Source organism: Medicago sativa, chromosome 8, assembly GCF_051527215.1.
Source record: "Medicago sativa cultivar Bolivia chromosome 8, Bolivia_mono, whole genome shotgun sequence".
Classification (NCBI taxonomy): domain Eukaryota; kingdom Viridiplantae; phylum Streptophyta; class Magnoliopsida; order Fabales; family Fabaceae; genus Medicago; species Medicago sativa.
In genome coordinates, this window is record NC_140756.1 from 79488777 (window position 1) to 79512388 (window position 23612).

General features: G+C 31.6%; 2 protein-coding genes across 3 annotated transcripts; both read left to right on the top strand.

Moving 5' to 3' along the window:
* Nucleotides 1–3173: 3173 nt before the first annotated feature.
* On the top strand, nt 3174–8468 carry LOC146901975 (flavonoid 3'-monooxygenase-like). Its single transcript, XM_085735837.1, has 3 exons — nt 3174–3875; nt 6367–6816; nt 7534–8468. The coding sequence occupies exons 1-3, from the start codon at nt 3432–3434 to the stop codon at nt 8170–8172; spliced, it is 1533 nt and encodes a 510-aa protein (XP_085591963.1). The 5' UTR covers nt 3174–3431; the 3' UTR covers nt 8173–8468.
* A 4489-nt stretch (nt 8469–12957) lies between these two features.
* LOC146901976 (protein CANDIDATE G PROTEIN-COUPLED RECEPTOR 2-like) lies at nt 12958–17471 on the top strand. Of its 2 annotated transcripts, XM_085735838.1 has the most exons (6): nt 12958–13246; nt 14534–14731; nt 16509–16671; nt 16821–16923; nt 17014–17095; nt 17194–17471. In XM_085735838.1, exons 1-6 carry the CDS (start codon nt 13010–13012, stop codon nt 17269–17271), a joined length of 861 nt encoding a protein of 286 aa, XP_085591964.1. In that variant the 5' UTR covers nt 12958–13009; the 3' UTR covers nt 17272–17471. The 2 variants fall into 2 exon arrangements, with proteins under 2 accessions (XP_085591964.1, XP_085591965.1); XM_085735839.1 differs by lacking the exon at nt 17014–17095 and having other exon boundaries at nt 17194–17408.
* The last annotated feature ends 6141 nt before the right edge of the window (nt 17472–23612 follow it).

The window sequence follows — 23612 nt, forward strand, 5'->3', positions numbered from 1 at the left end:
ACTAAAGGGTGTTTTGGTAAAATACAAGTGGGTGTAGCTTGCTAACTTGCACCTTAGTGTTTTTAGGTGGGTGCAAGTTAGCAGCCCCCTATATATTAGGTTAAATATGTTTTTTTTTTCCATTTAAATATATCAATTTTTCATTTTAGTTCGTTTAAAAAAATTTCTTCAACTTTTAGTCCTCAAAAAAATTTCATCTTCGCTTTTGGTCCATACTTTTAAGTAAACACGTATGTAGAATTTATATTTTGAAGAAAAGTTTATAATATTATAAGAATCTTTCTAAAAAAAATTAGAATTTCGTAACAAAATATGAATTAAATATGTTTTTTTATATTTTTGGCGGCTAAAAATTTATATTTAATTCATGCTTTGTTAAAAAAATTCTAATTTTTTTGGGAGGAATTTTTATAATATTCTACACATTTCTGCTCAATTTCATTAAAAAATACAAAGGCTACACATGAGTTGACTTAAAAATAGAGACCATAAGCGGTGATTGAAAATTTTATAAGGACTAAAAATCGTAGGGAAATTTTAGAGGGGCTAAAATTGAGTAGTACTAATATTATTAAAACATTTTAACGTAAAAAATCATTTTGACTAACATAGTAGTACACAATAAAGGACTATTTTTGAATTTCATACATTAAAGGACTATTATAACAACTCGTTACACATTCGACGATCAAAATAACTATTACCTTTTATTGTGTTTTTTTTAAGGATTACCCTTTTATTGTGTTGTTACTTATTAATAAGTCATAGTTTATGTTGTTTTTAGCATTCAAATTCAATAAAGTTTCGCTAATTTTGATCCCAGTTTAAAGCTGTTTTACAACAAAAACTTTGGTTTTATTTTTAGGACAAGTAACGAAGAAATGAGAGCATTTAGTTGAGGTAGGAGCAAAGAAATTGAAGAAAAGCAAGAAAAATGAATAGCTGAAAGAAGAAAAAAAAAACACACGGTCCGTGTTGTTCCATGTGTAGTATTTTGATCATAACTTAAATTGTAGATGTCTAAATGGCGTCAAACCAAAGGCAAATGGAAGATAACCTATATCTACAACTTTCATGAAGACACTTAAGCTCGATTCAGAACAGAAAGGGGTGGAAAAATTGGTGGGAAAAATGCATAGTCTAGCTTTGAAAACGCAAGGACCATGCGTTTTTCCCTGGAAGCAGACCGTGCGTTTTCCTACCAAGGCGTGCGTTCTTAACACTTGGAAGCTGAAAAGTTTACGGTCTGCTGTGTAGACCATGCGTTTTTGTTGTCAGCTATAACTGTTACAAAACTATTTGGTCTTCCAATTTTAAAGCTTGTAAATCCGAGTTTAATGCCTTGTCTTGAGGTTCTATGCTATAAATAGGCCCTCTATCAGACTTGTAATCATCATGGAATGCTTTTAAACTCCATATAGCAAAATCAAAGTTCCTAAGTTCATTTGCTTTAGTTTTTATGCATTTTTACTTTTCTATTCTTTACAATTCTAGCAATTTACATTTAGTCATTTACAATTATGCAATTTATTTTCATGCCTTTTTACTTCAATCTTTTGTCTACTATGATCACAAGTGAGTAGACCTTTTAGTCTTGGGATTGTTGGAATAGTATAATGACTTAATCCTATTCAAAACAAGTCTAGATATCTATTTTGTTTAAACTATATTTCTAATCTAATCTCATTGTTTTTAAACTCAATATCAAGTATTAAACGAAGGTCTGATTGGTGAAGCTTAATAGTTGTTATTTCATCATCTCAAAATATCAAACGAATGACCGTAATGTGAAGTTTGATATTGGAACAAATGAGATTAGACAAGACAATACAAAACTTGATGGGAACACCCAAGATGAATAGTTTTGTGAAGCCTTGATACAATAAGATTCACACTTAAAGGCTCTCAATAAAACAATTAACCATGGGATATAAACTTGGTTGTTATTGAGATACATTCATGTATTCTGAAAAGAAACATGAAATACCTAAGAGAATTTTGTGTTTAGAAAAAAAATTAATTCAAAGGTAGAGAAATAGATTTGAAATGTTTATGATTATACATTAAGATGAAACCAACAATCTCATTACGCCTTTTTATCTGAATTTTAACAAAACAATTATAAAACCAACCAACTTAATCTTTTTGGCTAATCAAAACTAAAAACAAGATTGATAATTACATATAATTCTTTGTGGATCGATAATCTTTTAGTACTCAATAGAGCGGTATGTTTGCGGAGTGGTATCAAGTTTTTGGCTTATTTTGTAATTGTTAAGAAATATGACCGACTATCTATTGACCACGTAAATTCGTTTGATCCGTGCAATTTTTGCAACTGAATTTCTTACATCTACTAGTACACATGTTTACCACCTGACTGACTGATTCATCAACTTAACACAGCGCAATCATCCAATCTTTCATTTGACTCTTAACGGCCAGTCGGCCACGTTTTAAGTTTCAACAACCCCTAAAAATGTAAAATTATTACAATACAATATTATTCCTCAGGAATTTTCTGGTCTGTACTTTCCATTTGACTCCACCATGCCACTTTTCATTTTGGCACTATATGAAATAATTATATGAAAATATGAAATGACACCATGGCGAATTAAAAAATATCTGGTGTAATGTTTTTACACTACCAGTATTTAGTTTTGTTTTGTTTTTTTTCAAAGGATCAATACATAGCTCCCTCAAAAAAAAAAAAAACATAGTTCTTAAATTCGGTAAAAAAAAAAAAAATATAGTTTATATTCGATGTTAGTGTAAGTAAAAGAAATATTAATATTATTATCTGATAAGTGCATTATGAAAATGCAAACAACAGAATACGTTAAACCCCTCAATAATTTGAATATTAAAAATAAAATCCTTTTGTCAAAACATAAACTAAAATGATCCTTTTCCTCAAAAAATTAAACTAAAATGATCCTATTCTGTCTGATTGATTGCTTTCATATTCCCTTCTTTTCTTACTGAGGTTATTCACCCTTCTAATGAAGTATAGCATAGGTAATAAAATTGGGTGAAAGAGAGACCTATGTGCTTTTTAATTAAAATTAAGTAAGATTTGGACTCAAGTGTAATATTTTCCACTTTTTTTAATGATATATTTTTCCAATTCTTTATATATTTAATTATCATTGTAAAAATAAATACTACATCACACTTAAAAAAACAGACACTAAACACATCCTCTATCACTGCCTATATATATAACAATGAGGTTGCGCTATATGACACACCACCAATTCATTCATAAAATATAGAACCAGCACATTAGGGTTCATGGCATAGCATATCAATATCGTATCATATCATCGTCTTGAGATTTTGAATCTAAGTGCCATTGCTTCACTAAAATAAATTTGCACTTGCATTTCACAGTTTACACACACAACACAAACAGAGAAACAGCAGACATGTCTCCATTGATTATTGTCTTTGCTACAATTGCAGCAGCGATTCTCATTTACCGTCTCTTAAACCTAATAACCAAACCTTCCTTACCTCTTCCACCTGGGCCAACCCCATGGCCCATCGTCGGAAACCTACCTCACATGGGCCCAGTACCACACCATGCCCTAGCAGCTTTGGCCCTTAAACACGGTCCTCTCATGCATCTTCGTCTGGGCTACGTCAACGTGATTGTCGCTGCTTCCGCCTCCGTTGCTGAACAATTCTTAAAGGTTCATGATACCAATTTCTCTAGCCGGCCAACTAACTCCGGCGCCAAATACTTAGCATATAATTATCAAGATCTTGTGTTTGCTCCTTATGGACCACGGTGGCGTTTGTTAAGGAAAATATCGTACGTTCACATGTTCTCTTCTAAGGCTTTGGATGAATTTAGACACATACGCCAGGTAAGGATCATTTTTCGTTTCCTTTCGTTTTCATGTAGTTATGTTCATATTTTGTCTTTAAATCAACAATGTATTTTCATGCCATGGTACCCTACCACTTTACCCCTGCCTACTATTTTTTGACAGGTCCTCCTACTCTCCTTAAACAGCAAAAATAGCGGACAATTTATTATTCTCCCCTCCACTTTTGTACGTGAAGGGCTAGAATGGGGTCCATTTTTTACAAATGTTTTACAAAATTAAGTAGAAGTTGGTTTACTATAAATTATTTTAAAAAAATAGTATCAAATTGTTTTATAGGAAAGTTACCCAAAACAATTTTTAGATTTTTCTCCCTTCAAATTCTTGTTTGTTAATAAAACTTTAACAAATAGATGAAATATTCTAACAATGATTATATTATTTAAAAAAGTCATTTTTCTCGAAAAAACTTCAACAACCGGGATCTTAGATTGTAAAAATACATTTTTTTATACGTAGGAAATATCAATTGTATTTGTAAAAAAATTGGTAACGTATATTCATGAGTAGAATTTATAAGCTATTGCAAACTGTGTAGTCAATATAGAGATAATAAAATAAGGGTGCCGCTAACTAGTGTTTCTGAGGCACTGGTTAAGAAAACAAAAAAAAAAACAATAATTTTGTATTGAAAACAATATTTTCTACACTTTTCAATACTTACTACATTTGTTTTCTTATTTAGTGTCCCGGCGACACTAGTTAACATTTTCCTTAAAATAATTCGGTTTATGAAGTCTTCCATTTGAAAGGTAGCTCAACATCATGTGTAAAAATGAAATTGCTTATTACCAATTCTAGGATTATTGTCACAGTGAGTTTAAAAAGGACATAAAGAGAGGAAAGCCCGACCAAACATATATATAGAGGCCTAAATTAAAAATTAAAGGGGTTTTAAATATAATTAGCTTTTACTCCCTTCGTCCCTAATTATAGGACAATTTGCAAAAAATTGTTTATCCGTATATAAATATAAGTCTATAAATTTCTAAATGCGTTTATTATATTTTTCTCAAATATTTGTCTTTTTTCGAAGAACTATCAACTTGTCTTAAAATATAAAAAAAAATATTGAATGCATTTATATACAAATGGTAATTTAGTAGTTAAAACACACAATTAAAACAAATTTTTACTTCAACAACTTTACTTAATACTTATGATGACTTTTGTTACGTGTTCTTGTAAAAAGAAACTAATGGAGTAATATAATCTTAAAAAACACAGAAATATTTAGTGCATTTGCATTTGATCAATTAGTAGCAAAATTAATGAGTAAACTTCATACCATTTTTTTTAGAGAAATTGAGCTATCTTTTAGCTTATGTGTGAACTTGTGCGTGTGTGTTTTTTATGTGAACTAGTGTATTTTAAGTGATGTTTAATGCAACTCTTTTTTTTAAGGATGTTTAATACAATTCTTTTTTTTGAGAAAATGTTTAATACAATTCTTAAGTTTTGAATTCGACATTTCAAAAATACGGTATAATTAATTCCCATTTTACAACTGTTTATGATAAGTAATGAATCATGTTGTCAAGGTTACAAAGTTGTACTCTTAAGTTAACAACTCTTGAACAAATTCAATTTGGAAAATCCAGTAAAAACAGTTGTTTGAAAATTATGTGTAGAATATGATTGACTATTTTGAAAGTTGAGTAATACTTCAGGGTGTTTCCAACATGGACCTCTGAAAACAACAGTATGAAGGCGTGTCTTTGCCATTTATAGTAAAAATGAATATTTCCCTAAAAAAAAAAGTAAAAATGAATATTATAACAACAAAAAATGGAAAACTGAAATAATAATATTTTTTAAAACTTACCAAAAGTAATATGATCCCCCATTGGAACAAGTGCATCTTCCGGCGGAATACTTACTTCATTCAGTCTTTAACATGAGTAGAATTTAACAATATTAATAACTACCGTTAGAATTTTAGTTGGAACAAGTGCAGCTTTGGACCGAATTTTAAATTATCGACCCTTTTCTCATAGAATTAGATGTGTTTAATTGAGGCGTCATTTCCTCACACTCACCCTAAATTTTCCGTTACAAAATACACCCTCCGATCACCATTATAAGCAAAAAAATTACATTTTAGATTCATTCATTAAATGATGTATGTGATTCATAATAAAGATCACATACATCATTTAATGAATGAATCTAAAATGTAGTTTTTTGCTTATAATAGTGACCGGAGGGTGTATAAAATAAAATTGTTTTTTTTTTGTTTGGTTTAGGTGATAAATAAAATTGTTAAGCGATAAAATATAGACTTTTTGGAGTACAAATTTGTGCTTGATAAATAATTATATTAGTTTTTATTTTATTTTATTTTAAGAAAAGCTATATGTAAATGAATTAATGTATAGTCGTTTGCAAACTTAAACATTTTATATATTTGTAAAGCAATTTAGATTAAAAAAAAACAATTTGAATTAACAAAAATGCACATATAATGCAGGAAGAGGTAGCAAGATTGATCCGCAATTTGGCAAGTTCAGGGTCCAAAGCAGTAAACTTAGGACAAATGTTGAATGTATGCACGACAAACGCATTGGCTAGGGTAATGATAGGACGGCGAGTATTTAATGAGGGGAATGGTGGGTGTGAATGTGATCCTAGGGCTGATGAGTTTAAGTCTATGGTGGTTGAACTTATGGTATTGGCTGGTGTTTTCAATATTGGTGATTTTATTCCTGCTTTGGAGTGGTTGGATCTTCAAGGTGTGCAAGGTAAGATGAAAAAATTACACAAAAGGTTTGATGCATTTTTAACAAGCATTATTGAGGACCATAGGATTTCTAAGAGTGAGAAGCACAATGATTTGTTGAGTACGTTGTTGTCACTCAAAGAAAAACTTCCTGAGGATGAAGACAAACTCAATGATACTGAGATCAAAGCATTACTCTTGGTACGTGTACATTCTACTGTCCAATTAAATCTTGTTTGTTTGTTTTTTTCTTTTCTTTTTTTGATAAAAAGAATACTTTTAATTTGTTAAAAAAAAATTCATCTATTTATTCAAGCTTAAAAGGACTGACGATAAACAATTTGTAATAATTCTGGAAATTTACGTAGTAATTGCGGAAAAGTCGTAATAATATCGATCATCTTAAAAGAATATCATTATTTAATTATAATAAAAAGAAAATAATGTTTTTTTAAGGAAAAATGAAAATAATGTTTTTTTTAAAGAAGATAAATGAAAATAATGTTTTTTTTTTGAATAAATAAATGAAAATAATGTTGTTCCCCGAAAAAATGAAAATAATGTTTACTTTACATGATTTTTTTTAACAAGATTATATTTTCTTTTGAAAGAAACAAAATTATATGTTCATACATGGTTTGAAATCTCTTTATTTAATGCGAAAAAATGAAACCAAACTCTTAATATTTATCCACTAATGACCATATAACATATAAAAATCCATATTAAATAATTTTTATTTTATTGTTTAACAAAGGTCGTCTGTTACTTTTTATGTGACAATCTATATATAAAAAAAAAATGTGAATTTATTAATCTTCGATATAAAACTTTATAAAGTCAAATTATTTTCAATATAAATTAAAACATTAATGAACTTGTAATATTCATGAGAGTTCAACTTTTGTGTACTTGTAGAACTTGTTCACAGCAGGAACAGATACAACAGCAAGCACAACAGAGTGGGCAATTTCTGAACTAATAAAAAATCCAAAACTTATGGCTTGTATCCAAAATGAGTTGGACACTGTTGTGGGACGAGACAGATTGGTAACTGAACAAGACTTGACCAACCTTCCTTACTTAGAGGCTGTTGTGAAGGAAACATTTCGTCTCCATCCATCAACCCCTCTATCCCTCCCACGGGTTGCAACACAAAGTTGTGAGATCTCTAACTACCATATCCCTAAAGGTGCTACTCTATTGGTTAATGTTTGGGCCATATCACGTGACCCTAAAGAATGGTCTAACCCATTAGAGTTCAAACCAGAAAGGTTTCTTCCTGGTGGTGAGAAGTTTGATGTTGATGTTAGGGGAAATGACTTTGAGGTGATACCTTTTGGTGCTGGACGTAGAATATGTGCTGGTATGAGTCTTGGTCTTAGGATGGTTCAACTTCTCACAGCAACGTTGGCTCATGCATATGATTGGGAGTTGGAGAATGGTCAAAGTCCTGAAAAGCTCAATATGGATGAAGCATATGGACTCACCTTACAAAGAGCAGTGCCTATTTTGGCCCACCCTCGTCCAAGGCTTTCACCACATTTGTACTTGTAATCATCATCCTTTGGAGTTTTGGCTTAATGCCCATTGCCTTCATCAACACCCTCATTCTATTATTGTGGATACTCTCAACTTCTAATAAAGCAAGAAAAAATTGAGTTTCTCTGGTTATTTAAATAAGGGTTTACTTAGTTATTTGCATTATATTCAAGTTTGTTTGTAAACTATTAATGGGCCATAGAGGACATTTTGCCTTTGGACTTGGTTGCTTGTATTTTATGTTTACAAAAAAGAAGAATGAACTAAGAAATTATATCGTAATTGATTAATGATGAGACCACCATTAATATTGTTGCTGTTCTCTCTTTCTTTCCATTAAAACTTTTGAAGTTTTCTTTCAGAATATGATTACGATGATTGGTTTGTTCTTCAGTTTTGTTTTGGGAGAGAAAAGTTTGCAAATAAAATCCAGTGAACACTCTGATTCGTGGGAGATTAATGTTACATTTAAAGACTTCACGTATTGGAACCACGATTATGTGTCCTATGGGAGATAGAGAGATAATTTGGTGTTCAACAATTTTGTAATGAGATATTCTTGCATGAACTCTCACCCAAGACATCATTCTTACACCTAACCAATAAAAGAATGACACATGTTATTAACTTTAAAAAAAGTGCGATTTTAATTAAGAAAATGGAAACATGAATGGTGGTGGGTGGTTTTTGTCGGTTAAAGAAAGTGGAAAAAGGAGAGAGAAATATTAAAAATAATGAAAAAAAATTCTGATATTAATTTTTTTTATTATTTTAATGAGGTGTTAGATTTTAATTGGTTGGGTGTAAGAATGATGTGTTGGGTAAGAGTTCACATAAAAAATTTTCTATTGTAATTTTTTTAGGTTGCTTATGATTGTGCGATACATTTATGAGCAGTGGGTTTGAGAATAGGATTTTGGGGTTGCAAAGGATAAAGACTGTTGTAAATGTTTTTTGGTCTTTTCGTTTTGTAGTTTGAGGAATAAGAGTATTTTTGTCCATCCATATCAATATCAAATGAGTCATCATCATTAAAACCCAATAAGTTTTGACAAGAGAAAAAATGGATTGAGGGACCAAACTAATAAATATTTGCAAGGTCTAATAGAAAGAATTGTTAATTATAGGGACCAAAATTCAAGTTAGTTATATTTCAAGAGACTATTTGCATATTTAAATCTTGATTAATTCTTCTCCATGTTTGAGCACAATTCATATTTTAGAAATTGATGTGTTGAAAAACAAAAATCAGTTTCTAAAAGTTGAAAAACACCAGAAATCCAGAAGAAAAAAAGAACTTAAATCAAACACACAAAATTTGAGCAAATACGTACTAATCTCTAATCTAGTAGTTGAAAATGTCTCAATCCGATGGATTCAACCAAGTTTTGTTGAAAAATGACACAATAAGGAGAGATTGAAATTTGAGGTTTTTTTTGTTGTTGTTTGAGTTTGTAGGTTAAAAGAGAAAAATGGGAAAAATGAGGGAAATTGATCCATCCCTATTGCTATATTGGCATATTCAAATTCCAGAAACTAACGCATGTTTTTTGGTTCGGTTTATATAGTCCAAACTGGAATAAACTAAAAAATTCGAAGGACGCGTGAAAAAAGTATGGCAAAGAATTTCACATTATTATTTGTTACCCCTTGCATATTTTCCCACAACAATATGATTGCACCAAGGGACAACCCTAAACCCTTACTTTTTTTACTTTAGTTTTGAATGTGCTTATGGAACATATCCAAGAGTTAGCACCGAGATGTATGCTTTTTGCAGAATGTAGTCCTGCTTGGAGATTCGAGGGAGGAATTGATTGGGAGACTAGAGACTTGGAGACAAGCCTTAGAGGCGTATGACTTCTGCCTGAGTAGAAGCAAGATAGAGTATATGGAAAGTAACTTTAGCAAAAGGAAAAATGGTTCTACCTTTAAGGTGAAAGCTAGAGATCATATCATACCCCAAGTTACACGGTTTAAATATATATCTTGAGTCCATAGTACAAAATGACAAATGAGTAAAAGCAAATGTAAATCATTGTATTCAAGTTTGATGGTTGAAATGGAGAAGAACATCAGGTGTTTTATGTGATAAGAAAATACCACTTAAGTTGAAAGAAAAATTCTGTCAAACAACAATCAGACCGACAATATTGAATGATACATATTGTTGGGCGGTTAAGAGTTAACACAAGAATCAAGTAAGCGTAGCGGAGATGAGGATGTTGCGGTGGATGAGTGATAAGACTAGACAAAATTGGATTAGAAAGGACCCCATCAGAGAGGGAGTTGGTGTAGCACCTACAATAGAAAAGATTATAAAAATAGACTTAGGTGATTTGAGCATGTACAGAGAATACTCGTAGATGATGTACTACGTAGAGCAAATTAGATGGAGAAAAGTCTGATCAAAAGAGGTAGAGGAAGACCAAAAAAACTATAAGAGAAATTATTATGAAAGATTTAGAAGTTAACGAGTTTAATCACAATATGATTTATGGTAGAATACTATGACATAATTTGATCATTGTAACCGACCGATCTTCGTGAATGATATAAAGTTTGGTTGTTGTTGTATTTGCTGCCTTGTATCAATTAAATTCTAGAGAAAAAAAAGACCAAATAAACATTTTCTAAGAAAAACTCAAACAAACATGCTTATAGTTCCTTTAAATAAAGGTATCCCCTTACAACAATTTCGTCTAAGGGCCTGTTTGGTTTGGCTTTTCAGAAGCAATTCTAGCCAAAAAACAATTATAAGCAGTTCTAGCCAAAAAACAACATGTTTGGTTTGGCTTTTCAGAATTGCTTTTCAGAAGCAATTCTAGCCAAAAAGCAATTATAAGCAATTCTCCATGAAGCTACAAATCCTAGCTTCTAGCTTTTCTAGAATCAATTATAAACAGTAAATTGTATATTTTATTATTACAACCTATTATTTTCCTTTATTGCCCTTTATCAATTCTCCTTCTTTATCAATTCTCCTTTATTGCCCTTTATCAATTCTCCTTCTTTATCAATTCTCCTTTAACTATGTCTATTTTAGTAATTATACATTCAAAAGCAATTTTGATCAAAATCATCCAAACAACATTCAGTTTGTTTAATCAATTCTACATAATTGTATCCAAACATAAATCAATTCTCTCAGAATCAATTCTGTCAGAATCAATTCTATCAGAATCAATTCTCTCAGAATCAATTATATTCAAAGCTGAACCAAACACACAGGTAGTATCGGGATAGTGGTGACCTTTACCAATTTTCTCTATTCAAAAGTATTAGAGGTTGAATGTTGACATCTTCACTAAAAAATCCAAACCGCTTCCCTCCGAAACAACTCTTGGTTGATAAATTATTCACTTTCAATAAATTGGGGGTGTGAGAAGTTTAAACATCGATTTTTGTATATATTATACATTTTTTTTTTGACAAATATATATATTATACATATAAGTAATATAAGTAATGTTCATACCAATTAAGTTTTTTGAAAACTCTTGTTCAAAAAAAGTTTTTTGAAAACTATTCACTTTCAAATTTACTATATAGGATCTTTTACTTGTTTTTTTATACAGAACCGTATAAGTTTTGAATGTGAAATTGTCAACTTAATATTTTGTGTAAATATATTGTTGCAGACTTGTTTACATTTGTAGTCTCTAATATTTTTTGACGATCAGTTCCTCAATATTTTTAAAGAAATTCCCTCCAACTTTAGCTATGTACAATAATTGAATTATTTAACTTTTATCTCCTATCAAATTTTATACACATTCAATAATATTTATCTCATCATTTGATTAAGAGAAATTATATTTGTAGAACCACTTTATTATAATTTTTTGATAACTTTCTCTCTCATACCCAAATTATATTTTTATTCTCTCTCTTCATATTTCTCTCCCCGTTGTTTGAGAAGAGAGAAAATAAAAATTATCATCAAAGTTGTCATAAGTAGTTGTACATATATCACTACTCTTTAATCAATATGACAAATTATATGTTAAACACATTAAACTATGTGAGAATGTATAAAAATTAAACCGATGTCCCTTATGGGGCTACATATACATTTTGATATGTCAACAAAGTTTGAATATGCAACTCTCTACTTCTCAACATCACATAGGTTAGTTTTGTCGCTAGATTTAAAATAAATATATATTTAATTTATAATTAAATTGTATTGAATAATAATAGGCTAAACTGCACTTTTCATCTCTAAGTTTCAAAATGTTGCGATTTTGGTCCCTATTAAAAAAATGAAAATTTTACCCCTTAATTTACAAAACGTTGCAAAGTTACTGAGAAGACGCCACATGTCCTAAAATAGGGGGCCAAAATTGAATCTTTTTGTAAAGATAAAAGATCAAAATAGCTTATTCCCCTAAAGATAGAGGGTTAAAATAACATATTTCCATAAAGTTAGAGGATCAAAAGAACATTTTCTTAAAGATAAAGACAAAATTTTCATTTTTAAATAGAGGATCAAAATCGCAATATTTTAAAATTTAAGGAGCGAAAAGTGCAATTTAGTCACAATAATATAAGAAACCTTGATAAAATTAGAAATGGAATGAAAATTATTTTGTAAACATATACACATTGGACAACAAATTATTAATGGAAACTTTGATCAAGAGACAAAAGTTGGGTGTGTTGGTCGTGATTGTGATTCCATTAAAGCACTATTTCGTCTTGATGACGGAACTTCCATCATGATGTATGTATCCACGATCTTGTAAAATATCTAACTCCACTTTCCCATTATAATCAAACAATGTTATTATTATTACTACCCATTTTCTTCTGAATTCGATCGAAGCTGAAGCGAAGGGATCTATCATCTATGTCAAGAAATGCGGAAGGTCCTGAAGCTCAAATCGATGTTGAGGATCTGAATTTGAACTGCAATGTCCACGACACGTTCCTTGTTATTACATCGGTTTTGTTTGTTTTGTATCTCGCTCTCAAAGCCAAGAAGAATATCAATAGCCTCTGTAATGGTGGTTCTTATATTATTGCTTCCTATTATGCCCTTCTTTGGATTGTTACCCTTTTAAACCTTGCCTGGTCTTTTCTTCAGGTACATCACTATTACCTTCATCTTTTTATATAATACTCTCTCTGTTTCAAAAATGAGTGTGGTTTTAGCCAAAAACATTTGTTTCAAAATGAGTGTCGCTTTCAGTTTCCAATGCAATAATAACTTTTTTTTTTCAATTGTACCCTCCAATTGATAGTCAGCACACTATTTCCAAAGTATTACTTTTAAAACTAACCAATAGTTAATAAGGATAATTTGGTAAAATAACCATTCTCTTTCTTTTAATCATTGCATTTCTTAATATGTGTGCAAACACCTAAAACGACACTCATTTTGAAACAAAGGGAGTATTATTTTTAGACAAAATATTTGATTTTGGAAAAATAATGGAGCAAATTTCATAGGGAAGTTTTAATTGCTTGGGAGATAAGGTAGATGCAATGTATTCAAACAAAAAATATGATGTAGACATACTTACAAGTATGGCTTTAGTTTAAAGCTGTTATGTTGAACTGTTAATCTATGAGGGGAAAATTGAAATGTTGAAGGTTGGGGTCTTGATGTTATTGAAAATTAGGTGGGGCTAGGATGTTTATTTCTATCCCTAGATTTCTTAATTAAACGCAGTTAGTTAGTTAGTTGGACCGTGGAATCGAGCAATTTTTAAGCTCGGTAAATCGGATTTTTCTCCTTGAGTGAGTAGTTATTAAAGTGGGAAAATGAAGTGTTGATATTTTAACCACCCATAATTAGTTATGCACATGTATTTAATATCAACTATTGATTTGTTTATTAACCGTCGATATTACTCACTTTACAACCTAAAGGGGATTGTTCACTTTAGAAGAGTTCTGTTCTCGAAAGTTAGATATAAAATGAAACTAGAAATGTCAGTCGTCTGATCTTGAAACTCTAGAAGAGTCTTGTTCTACAACTTGATCTACCGACTGCTGTGACTGTATGTCGTGGCAAGTGCGAGGTGAGTTAGAAGTCCAACATTGGATGGAAAAGTGACAGAACCCACAAACCCAATGCTTTAAGGTTTTGGGATGAGATTTGAGATGTGGTGTGTCCAAATTCACTTGTGTGGTTGCTCTAGATTCGAACGAGCTCTCCTCACGACCCAACAGCTGGAAATCCATTTCCTTGTACCCGAAGATTGATGTAGAGTATTGACCATTCTTGGAAAATGCTTCATCACAAATTTTGATAATCGTTCATTCATTTATTTATTTATTTTTTCATTCAGTTGACAGTATGATTTGGACATTTGCTTCTTTTTGTTTTTTAGACCCTTCAACTTAGGCTTATTTTTTGCTTGAGCAGGCTTGGCAGTGCTCTCCTGGAAAGGAGTTTGCATGGAATGCGTTGTCATTGTTTACGACATCAGGTATGCTGTATCTAGAGATAAGCTTGATGGCTTTCTTACTAAATGTTAACTACATGAATGCCATGGAAGCTCAAGCTCTAGCACATACTTCCATTTTATCAGGAAGTATTGTCTTGGTGGATACCCTTCTTAAGGTGAGAGTGGCTTTCATTCATACACACACAATATGTGCATGTTCTGTGAATATTTAGTTGTTTTGTAAAACATGTGGATTTTTATGATTGATACCAGTTTAAGTGTTTAATGTCTAGATTTGTTTATTATTTTGTCCGTTTCGTATAATTTCCTTGTATGTTGCACTTGATTTTCTCTCCATCAACCACCACCACTTCCAACTTCCAAGTCTTATCTCACTATATGAGGTCGGTGGTTTTAAGCTACATCACTACATCAGAGTTGTGAATATAGCAATTGAGAAAACCGTGACCTTTGTAGTGGCATTTTGCGGAGAAGGAAATATGTCAGTTGACTAATCATGATCAGTTCATTTCAGCATGTGGATTATTATGATTGCAAACCATATTTGGATCAATAACAAAGAGTGCTATGAACACAATTTTAAGGAAGTTTTGCCACATCAAACACAATGTTAAACAAAGTATGCCTTTAAGATGACAAACCCTGATAAGTTCATGGGAACTACTATCTTTCCTTAGTCGATGTTCATAATCTAAATTATAAATGTCATGTTGAATTATTGCAACATCATTTTCCTAAACTTGCTTGAAAGTGTCTCTAAACTTTTTGGATTCTACCAATTCCATGGAAAATTCCATTTTTCATTTTCTGTAACCCAAAGCCATTAAGAAGGTCTAAAATTTTTGTTTTGGTTTTTTTGATCAACAAATTGCCATGTTTCCCCATTTTAACTGTATTCATGCTGCCATGCATCTCTCAACTTCTCAGAATTTAAAACCCTTAGGCTAGATGTCTTTATTGAGTATTCCCCAAATAAGTTTCTCTACTGGACGCATGCGTGATCTTCATTTTTGCACTATCATTATTGACTTCTAATTTTTTATGGTGCTCATCATTCAATTCCCAAATTAAATGTTGTCCTGGCATAGCTGCTGTTTAGATATATTCATATGCTGCCAAGTTCAATAAATAAAAGGATTTAGATCTGTCTTATCTGATGTGGCATGTCTAGCTTATGTTATCTGATGAAAAGCTTGAATGCAATACATTCATATTTGCAAATTGTGATGCATTCCTGTCTCTTTAGTCACATGCAACTAGTGTTAACTGCAATTAAAATGGTCTTTCTCTGATTTTTTTTATTATTGTTTTATCTTTATCTTCTTACTTTTCACGTCTCTTCGATATGAATTTTTTCCTTTTTCTTTCATTATCAAAAGAATAAGAATAAAAATAATGATGGTTACATCTTGTAACTATTTTCAATCGTGGTTATTTGAGCTTTGATACAAATAAATCATACATTTATGTTGGAAATTTAAATCAAGTAATAGCTAGAAGATTGAAGAAGTTTGAATTGCTGCTATACTTCATCATTAAGCAAGTTTATTATTGGACCAAAGAAAAGTAGAAGACACTGTTTGAATTACCTTGCACCACTGTTTTTTTGCTTTAAGAGATAAAAATGCATTGGCTTAATAGTTAAGAATTAGTATACTTAATAGCTAAGTTTGTAAGCCCATAAAAGGCTTTGCCTGTGACCTCTCATTTATAAATTGAGTGAATCAAATATAGTGTTGAAAAATATCTCTTCCTCTGTTCTTTATATGCTACAGCTTGTGTTTAGATTTGTGTTGTTATTATGTCCTACTGATATCAATTTATCTCCTTTTGAGGTCTGGTTGTTCTTTACCCATTGATTACTTCTTAAACTGCTTATGTCATGTGTGGTTTCTTGACTCATCTTCTGCTAATTAAGGGCTTTCAAATCAGGCAATATATGTTTTTGGATTTGGGGTCCCATTGTTCAATTGCAATGTTGGAAGCACTCATACAATCAAGTGGGGTTTGTGGACAGTACATAAGTTATTGCTTGCTGCAGCATACGGCTTCATTTTATTTGAACATTTTTCTAAATGGAGAGAAAAGCTGCCTCGTGAGTATACTTCAACACTGTTATTTTTTTTTAGTAAAAACCGAAAGAATAGTTCACTTTTTATTCCATCACACCGCTGCGTTATTTGACACTTGTTATATTCTAAAGGGATTCCCATTTTAATTTAGAAATTTCTCTCACCCTTGCAGCGAGGCCAACTTTCTACAACTATGTCGTCGTAATGTTTATATTCAGTGCAATTACTATGTTTGCTTGTGGGCTGGCGGGAATTGGTGCTGGCCTCGGCAATTGGTAATCCTTTATCTTTGCAATTAGAATAGGCACTCAGTTATTATCTCTATAGCTTTTGCAATAAATAACGGATATTCTTGTCATCTGTAGGCTGTATGATTTTACTGTACTATGTTATCACTCTTTATATCTTCCATTTCTTTATGTAACTTTTCTGGCAGATTTTTTCCAAGTAAGCAATCGTCGCTGTTTACTGTTTGATTTTGATTTTCTATAATATGTTCATTAACAAACATCATGTTGTGAATTTGCACTACGCACTTGCTGCAGGAGGAAGACTTTCTTTTGGACAACGCATATTATTCTGAAATGAAAGATGCTGGATTCTTTGATGCTGAGTGGGAATAATTCCCATACTATTTTTATATGGAATGGACGGACACCTTTAGCTCTGTGCACTGTAAATATGTATACTTCATTATTCATTATTCCTAACCAAGTCAAATGAAAGTATAATCCAATGATCCATCAACATCTTAATGAAATGTTGCGTCTGTATAACACTGACCCTACTGTGAAATACTGCTAATGAAACAATGCTTTTAAAATCCACCTCATTATAAATCAATAAACAAGCTGGTTCTTAAATCAGCTCCCAAAACTATCATTCATTGAGATTTAAAAGCATCTATAGTGCCTTAAGTTGGCATCAATTTACAATTCTGAACTACATACAACTACTATGTTTGAGGTTGTTGAAAATCTGCTCCATTATTATCATATTCAAGACAGGCATGATATGATCACAAATATTGAAGGCTTATAATGGCCACTGCTTTTTGTACTAGTATGCACTGCACCTCCCAATGGATTACTTGCAACTTGCAAGAAAAGTGTTAAGCAATAACTATACTATTTCTATACTTTGTGATTGAGCGAAATTAATGACTCCTAGTAGATTAGTGGACCTAATAGTGGGACCCAGATTTAAATAGTGGAATACATGTGAATTTCACTCAATTATATCTGTCCTTCACTAAGACCATCTGCAATGGCCTGTTGAATGGCCCATTCAACCTATTGAAACCATTGGAGGGAGGGTGTTGAAGATGAGCTGGAGGAAAGAGTAGATGAATGAGTTCAACATGTTTAAATCTGACCCGCCTTGCCACGCGTCGCGATTTAATTGCTGAAAAACGAGCGCGTGCAATACACGCGCCGACAGGGCGCGTGAGGCGTCAGTGGACGCGGAGAGAGAAAAAGCTGTGGGGAAAGGAGGGACACGTGGTGCAACAGGATTGGCTGTTTCGATTTTTATCTTCTTAATTCTTTGGACTCAATTATTTCGTTGCAAATAATTTTTTTATTTTTTATTTTTTTTTACTAAAATTCATGATTTTTTTTTCTCTACAAATAGAGACTTGGATCATTTGATTTGGATACAGAAACAAAAACCAAGTTTTTCACTCTCTTAATCTCATTATTAGTCTTTCTTTTAAAGTTTTAGTCTTTGATTAGTGAAATGGATCCCAATAACAATCAATTCAACACCCAAAATTCTTCTGATTACCCATTTAGCTACCAAAATCCCAACAATTATCAACACCCAAATCAATTTCTCAACCAACATCCTCAAAACCCAAATCAATTTCCCAACCAATATCCTCAAAACCCAATTTCCTCAATAGTTTTCATCACAAATAAATCGTGGTGGAATGACAAGAGACAATGAAGTCACTCCAGATTGTCGCGTGCTTAGTTTGTTGTATTGCATTTTAAGTTAAGAAAAAAATTATTTAAATAAATATTGTTTTTAAAAAAAATTTAATTGTATTATTTTAATTTAATTTAAATCGATAATTATAATTATATGTAATTATAAAAACAAAAATTAAATAAGAATAAGAAATAAAAAGTGGTGGGGTAGGGTGTTGAATGTTTACCATTGGAGTGGTAAAAATTGAATGGGTGTTGAATTAAGAGAGAGAAAATGATGTGGAGTGTTGGGAATTGAAAAAGTGGGTGTTGAAGGTTATTGAATAAATTTTCCCATTGTACATGGTCTAACAAAACCTGGCTCAGATCTCTGCTAGTTGATGTGGCTCCGGCCCATTCCCAGATTTACAATGCTTTAGATAGTTAGATGAATGAAAACAAGAACAATTCAGCAAAATTTGATTTCTTCATATAGTTCAGCAAAACCTTACCTTGTTAATGAACCACTAATCACATTTTCTGCATTGTGTAGCTACTTTCTCCCACTCACTAGTTCTATTTTTATGTCACTTACCTTGTTAATATAGTCAGTCATACGTCTGTTGTGTCCGTATTTCTGTTTTAGAATATAAAGTTATTATAAATGGTTTGCCCCTGCCCGTGCATCTCACAGAACGGAGTATTGGCACTCGCGCAGCATCTTTGCAACGGTAACACAAATGCACACTACTTCCTCCACTTTTTTTATTCTTATTATATGCCTTAATCCATTCCATTCCACCGTTGGTATTGCTGAGATAGTAGTATTAATTAAAGTGGGTCCCTGACCCACACACACATAAGAGGGATGGTAAGCAGGCTATAGTTTGGAGCTCAAATTATAATTTCTGGCGATTCATAAGTACAACAACTAGAAACAACATTGAATTAGATGGGACCATGGTGAGTGAAACATATCCATGTGAGATTTCATAAAAGTCCAAAATAACTGTGTAAGAGTGTGCTGTGGACAGTGTAACTAAAATCTACATATAAATATTTCTTGATTAATTTTCTTAATTTATTTATTTCTAGTCTCCTTTGGTGCAAAGACCAAAGAATTAGGAAAAGCATTCAAAAACTCCTTTGTTTACTCCCTTCAAAGTGTACCGTACCAGACCATGGATGACAACAGAAACCGCAAAAAGATAACACGACCATCAAAGGCCTCCCTTCTCGACCCTCCCATTGCTTTCACGAGTCCCTATGAAACTATTTCCTCCCTTGATATAAGGTAAAGAAAAGAAGAGCGTGACTGGCACTAGTAGGCTACCAGCACATTTACATTTACCACTAGTAAAAGCAAGATAAATCCAGTAAAGTTGAAGTAGTATTTAGTTCAGGTCTAGGTCAAATATATCAAATTTGCTTATATTTTTTTTTATGGGACATTAGTTAACATTTTTCTTTTTTTTATTTATATTTGAGTTTGAAAGAAATAACAATTTTAAATTCACAGTTTGACCAACCAAATCAAATCATAGTAGATCACATAAGACACATTTCCATGTCAAAAGTGTAGCTTTTAAAAAAAATTGTGATTCTTTTATATTCATCGTGAAATCAAACATAAGCTAAAATAATAATGTTGGTTGTCATTAAATTTTTTAGTAATTTTCAAACATTGCTACATAACATATTGGCTTAAATATGCAAACCGTCCCTGTAAAAAAAAAATTTGAAAACATCTCTGTAAAAAAATTTTTGTTTTAAAAAGGTCCCCTGGCCCCACCCAAACGTTGAAGTGGCATGGTTTTGGCCACGTGGCGCTGACGTGGCTTGCCACATAATATTAAATTTTAAATAAATATTTTAAAAATTCTGAAAATTGTTTTTTTAAATTAAAAAATCTGAAAATAATTTTAAAAAATAAAAAAATCCTTAAAATATTTTAAAAAAATTTCCGATTATATAATTTTAAAAAATATGAAAAAAAATGGAAAATTATATAATTTTTTAAAATCAGAATATATAATTTCGAAAATTATTAAAAAACTGATTTTTTTTTAAATCATAATATTAATTTCGAAAAAATCTGATTATATATTTTTTAAAATTATGTGAAAATAATCTGATTATATATTTTCATAACAAATCATAATGCGTTTAAAAAATCTGAATGTATAAATTAAAAAAATTATTTTTTCCAAAATTTCGAAAATTCTTTTTTAAATTAAAAAAATCTGAAAATAAATTTAAAAATCATATAAATTTAAAAAATTCTTTTTCTCAAAATCATATAAAAATTAAATTTTCAAAAATTAATTTTATTAATTTGAAAATTATATATTACATTTTTTCAAAAAAGTATTTTCCAATTTTTTTCTTCATTTTAAAAAAAAATTGGAATTTTTTATGATTTTTTATTTTTTTAAAATTTTTAAAAATAATTTTCAGAAATTTTTAAAAAAAAATTAAATTTTTAATGACGTGGACTGCCACGTCAGTGCCACGTGGCAAAAGTTGCACAGTCAGCAACTGCCACGTGGCCAAAACCATCCCATGTCAGCAAAAAAGTGGGGCCAGAGACCTTTTTAAAACAAATTTTTTTTTACAGGGATGTTTTTAAATTTTTTTTTTTACAGGGACGAAAATCAAAACTCGCCCAAATTACAGGGACGGTTTGCATATTTAAGCCTAACATATTAACATAAGGAAAAGGCAAACAAATGCTTTTGAAGCATTGTTTAAGCAACTAAAAATAGTAATTTTTTAACGTAAATATCCATAACATGTGTTTGATCTATATGTGATTTTTGGTTGAAATCGCTTGCAAAGATGTAGGGGGTTGTGAGTGGTGGTGTGATGAGTGCCTCCTCGCCTCCGCACCACCTCTTAACGCCAGATCTGCCGGCGGCTTTCCGGTAATCTTGCGCGTGGTTTCTGAAACATGTTGGTGGGTTCAACCACCATCTTTAACGTCACTTTGTTACGGCCACTACAACATTTTTGAGTTTACACCACACTTAACATGACCACGCCGAAAAAAGCATGGCTTAAAACATGTATAAGCCACTATTTTGAAACTGTGGCTTAAAAATTGAATACACAGTGCATTTTATGACTTCAAACAAAAATCTGTGGCCTATGCTATTTTAGGCCACCGTTTATCCACGGATAATAACCATGCCCACTTCAATTCCAAAAAACCGTGCCTTAAAAGACCCTTACCAATATATGCAGCGGGAATGAAAAAAAATGAGCGGTACTTTTTCATTTTTGAGATCTGAACTTAGAATAAAAAACATTATTTTTTAGTAAAACCAACTTTAGATAAAAAAAAAAAACAAATTCACTCTATCTCTGTGAACTCACGCTCTAAACCCATTCTTTCTCTGAACTCACTCTCTAAAGTCTAAACCCCTCTCTCTCTCTCTCTCTCTCTCTCTCTCTCTCTCTCTCTCTCTCTCTCTCTCTCTCCTCTCTCTCTCTCTCTCTCTCAAATCCAATCGTTACCTAACCCTTCTTCCTTCGATCAAGCTATTCCTCAAAATTTCTGGCAGCAGCTTTCTCAGATCAATCTATTCCTCTTCCTTCAATCAAGCGCTCTCTCTCACCCAATCGAACCCTTCTTCAACCTTCCAACCCATCTCTTACCTTCGAATCCAATCGAGCTCCTCTCTTGATTCCGTTGGTGATAGTCAATCAAGTATTAACCCTTTGTTGCAGCTTGCTTCTCCACTGCTTGCTTCTCCACCACCATGGATCTCTCTTTGTTTTGATTCACTTTTTGGTACTTCTCTCTCTACCTTCGTTACCCCTTTTTGGGTTGCTTCTCCTATTTTTAATTTATTTTTCATTATTTACAATTTATAGATAACATTATCAATAATTCTGATTTTGGCTTATTTCTAATAAGGGTACTAACCTGTGAAGCACAAAAGTGGCGGTTTTGTGGTATGTCTCTGTGTTCGCGGTTCCGACAAGATTCGCCGACTTGATTTGCGTCCGAGTCCGTGTTAGCTTGTGATTCATAGGTACTAAGGATTTTCCAAACTGATTTTTGGCTTATTTTTTACAAGGGTACTGAGTTTATATATGTTTTCATTTCTATGGATTCTTTAAAATTTCTACGGCATTGGCCACCGTGACTTATTTATAAGAAAGATAATTGCACATGAGAACATTTTATTCATTGCATAATATGCCAATCACACATCATAAATGATCTTTCTAGTATGATCTTGTTACTTGAGTTTAATTGTCACTGTATTGATTGATTATCATGCTTAAGAATTCTCTTTTGCTAAGATGCATCTATTAAACCAACAACCTTGTTATTGGAATTTAACTTTACATCAGAACCATGATCATTATCCTCTAGGCTTTTGTCATGGCAGATAGGTTTATCCCATTAGCCAATTCAATTGTTACAGTGAGTTCCTTTGATGAGTGTATAATTTATCTCAATCCAATTTAAATTGAGGACTGGAAATGAGTCCTTTTGATAGACTAGTTTGGTACTTGCCACTTTATGCTTTAATGGTATCTCAATTCCTTATACCTTATACATACTATCTTATATGACTAACAACCTATGTGGTGTTCTTGTCAAATATTAATTCTTAACTTCTTTTATTAAGACATTTGCAACATGTATTTAAAATTAGGATTAGCTAGTTTTCAGCTCCTTAAAATATTCCCTATTAATATCACCATGTTTTGTTAACTGTCTTAGAGGCTTTGTGCACTTTACTATTTTAAAGAATGTGTATTTGTTTGTTTTGTGATTTTGGAAAATGGTGTGTGGCTAATTTTTCTTCCCATGGCTATTGGTGATATCTTAGGCTAATTTTTATTAGTACTGAAACTCACAATCTTATAGTATCATTTTTTGATCGAAATTGGTTTATTTACTTAATTTCTTTTATTCAAGTGCCAACTAGCTTTGTTTCATACATGTAAGTTTTGTGTGTCCATAACATGTCCCACACTAAGTTCAAAGAAGCCCTAAGCCTTAGCTTATATGTACTTTAGAATCCACTTTAATTGAC

What these genes read in the sequence shown, in the direction of transcription:
- LOC146901975 (XM_085735837.1), top strand. Translation starts at nt 3,432, where the DNA reads ATGTCTCCATTGATTATTGTCTTTGCTACAATTGCAGCAGCGATTCTC. An exon ending in AATTTAGACACATACGCCAG is followed by an intron (nt 3,876 to 6,366) that starts GTAAGGATCATT and finishes CATATAATGCAG; the next exon opens with GAAGAGGTAGCAAGATTGAT. An exon ending in AGATCAAAGCATTACTCTTG is followed by an intron (nt 6,817 to 7,533) that starts GTACGTGTACAT and finishes GTGTACTTGTAG; the next exon opens with AACTTGTTCACAGCAGGAAC.
- LOC146901976 (XM_085735838.1), top strand. Translation starts at nt 13,010, where the DNA reads ATGTCAAGAAATGCGGAAGGTCCTGAAGCTCAAATCGATGTTGAGGAT. An exon ending in TGGTGGATACCCTTCTTAAG is followed by an intron (nt 14,732 to 16,508) that starts GTGAGAGTGGCT and finishes CTTTCAAATCAG; the next exon opens with GCAATATATGTTTTTGGATT. An exon ending in TTCTGGCAGATTTTTTCCAA is followed by an intron (nt 17,096 to 17,193) that starts GTAAGCAATCGT and finishes CACTTGCTGCAG; the next exon opens with GAGGAAGACTTTCTTTTGGA.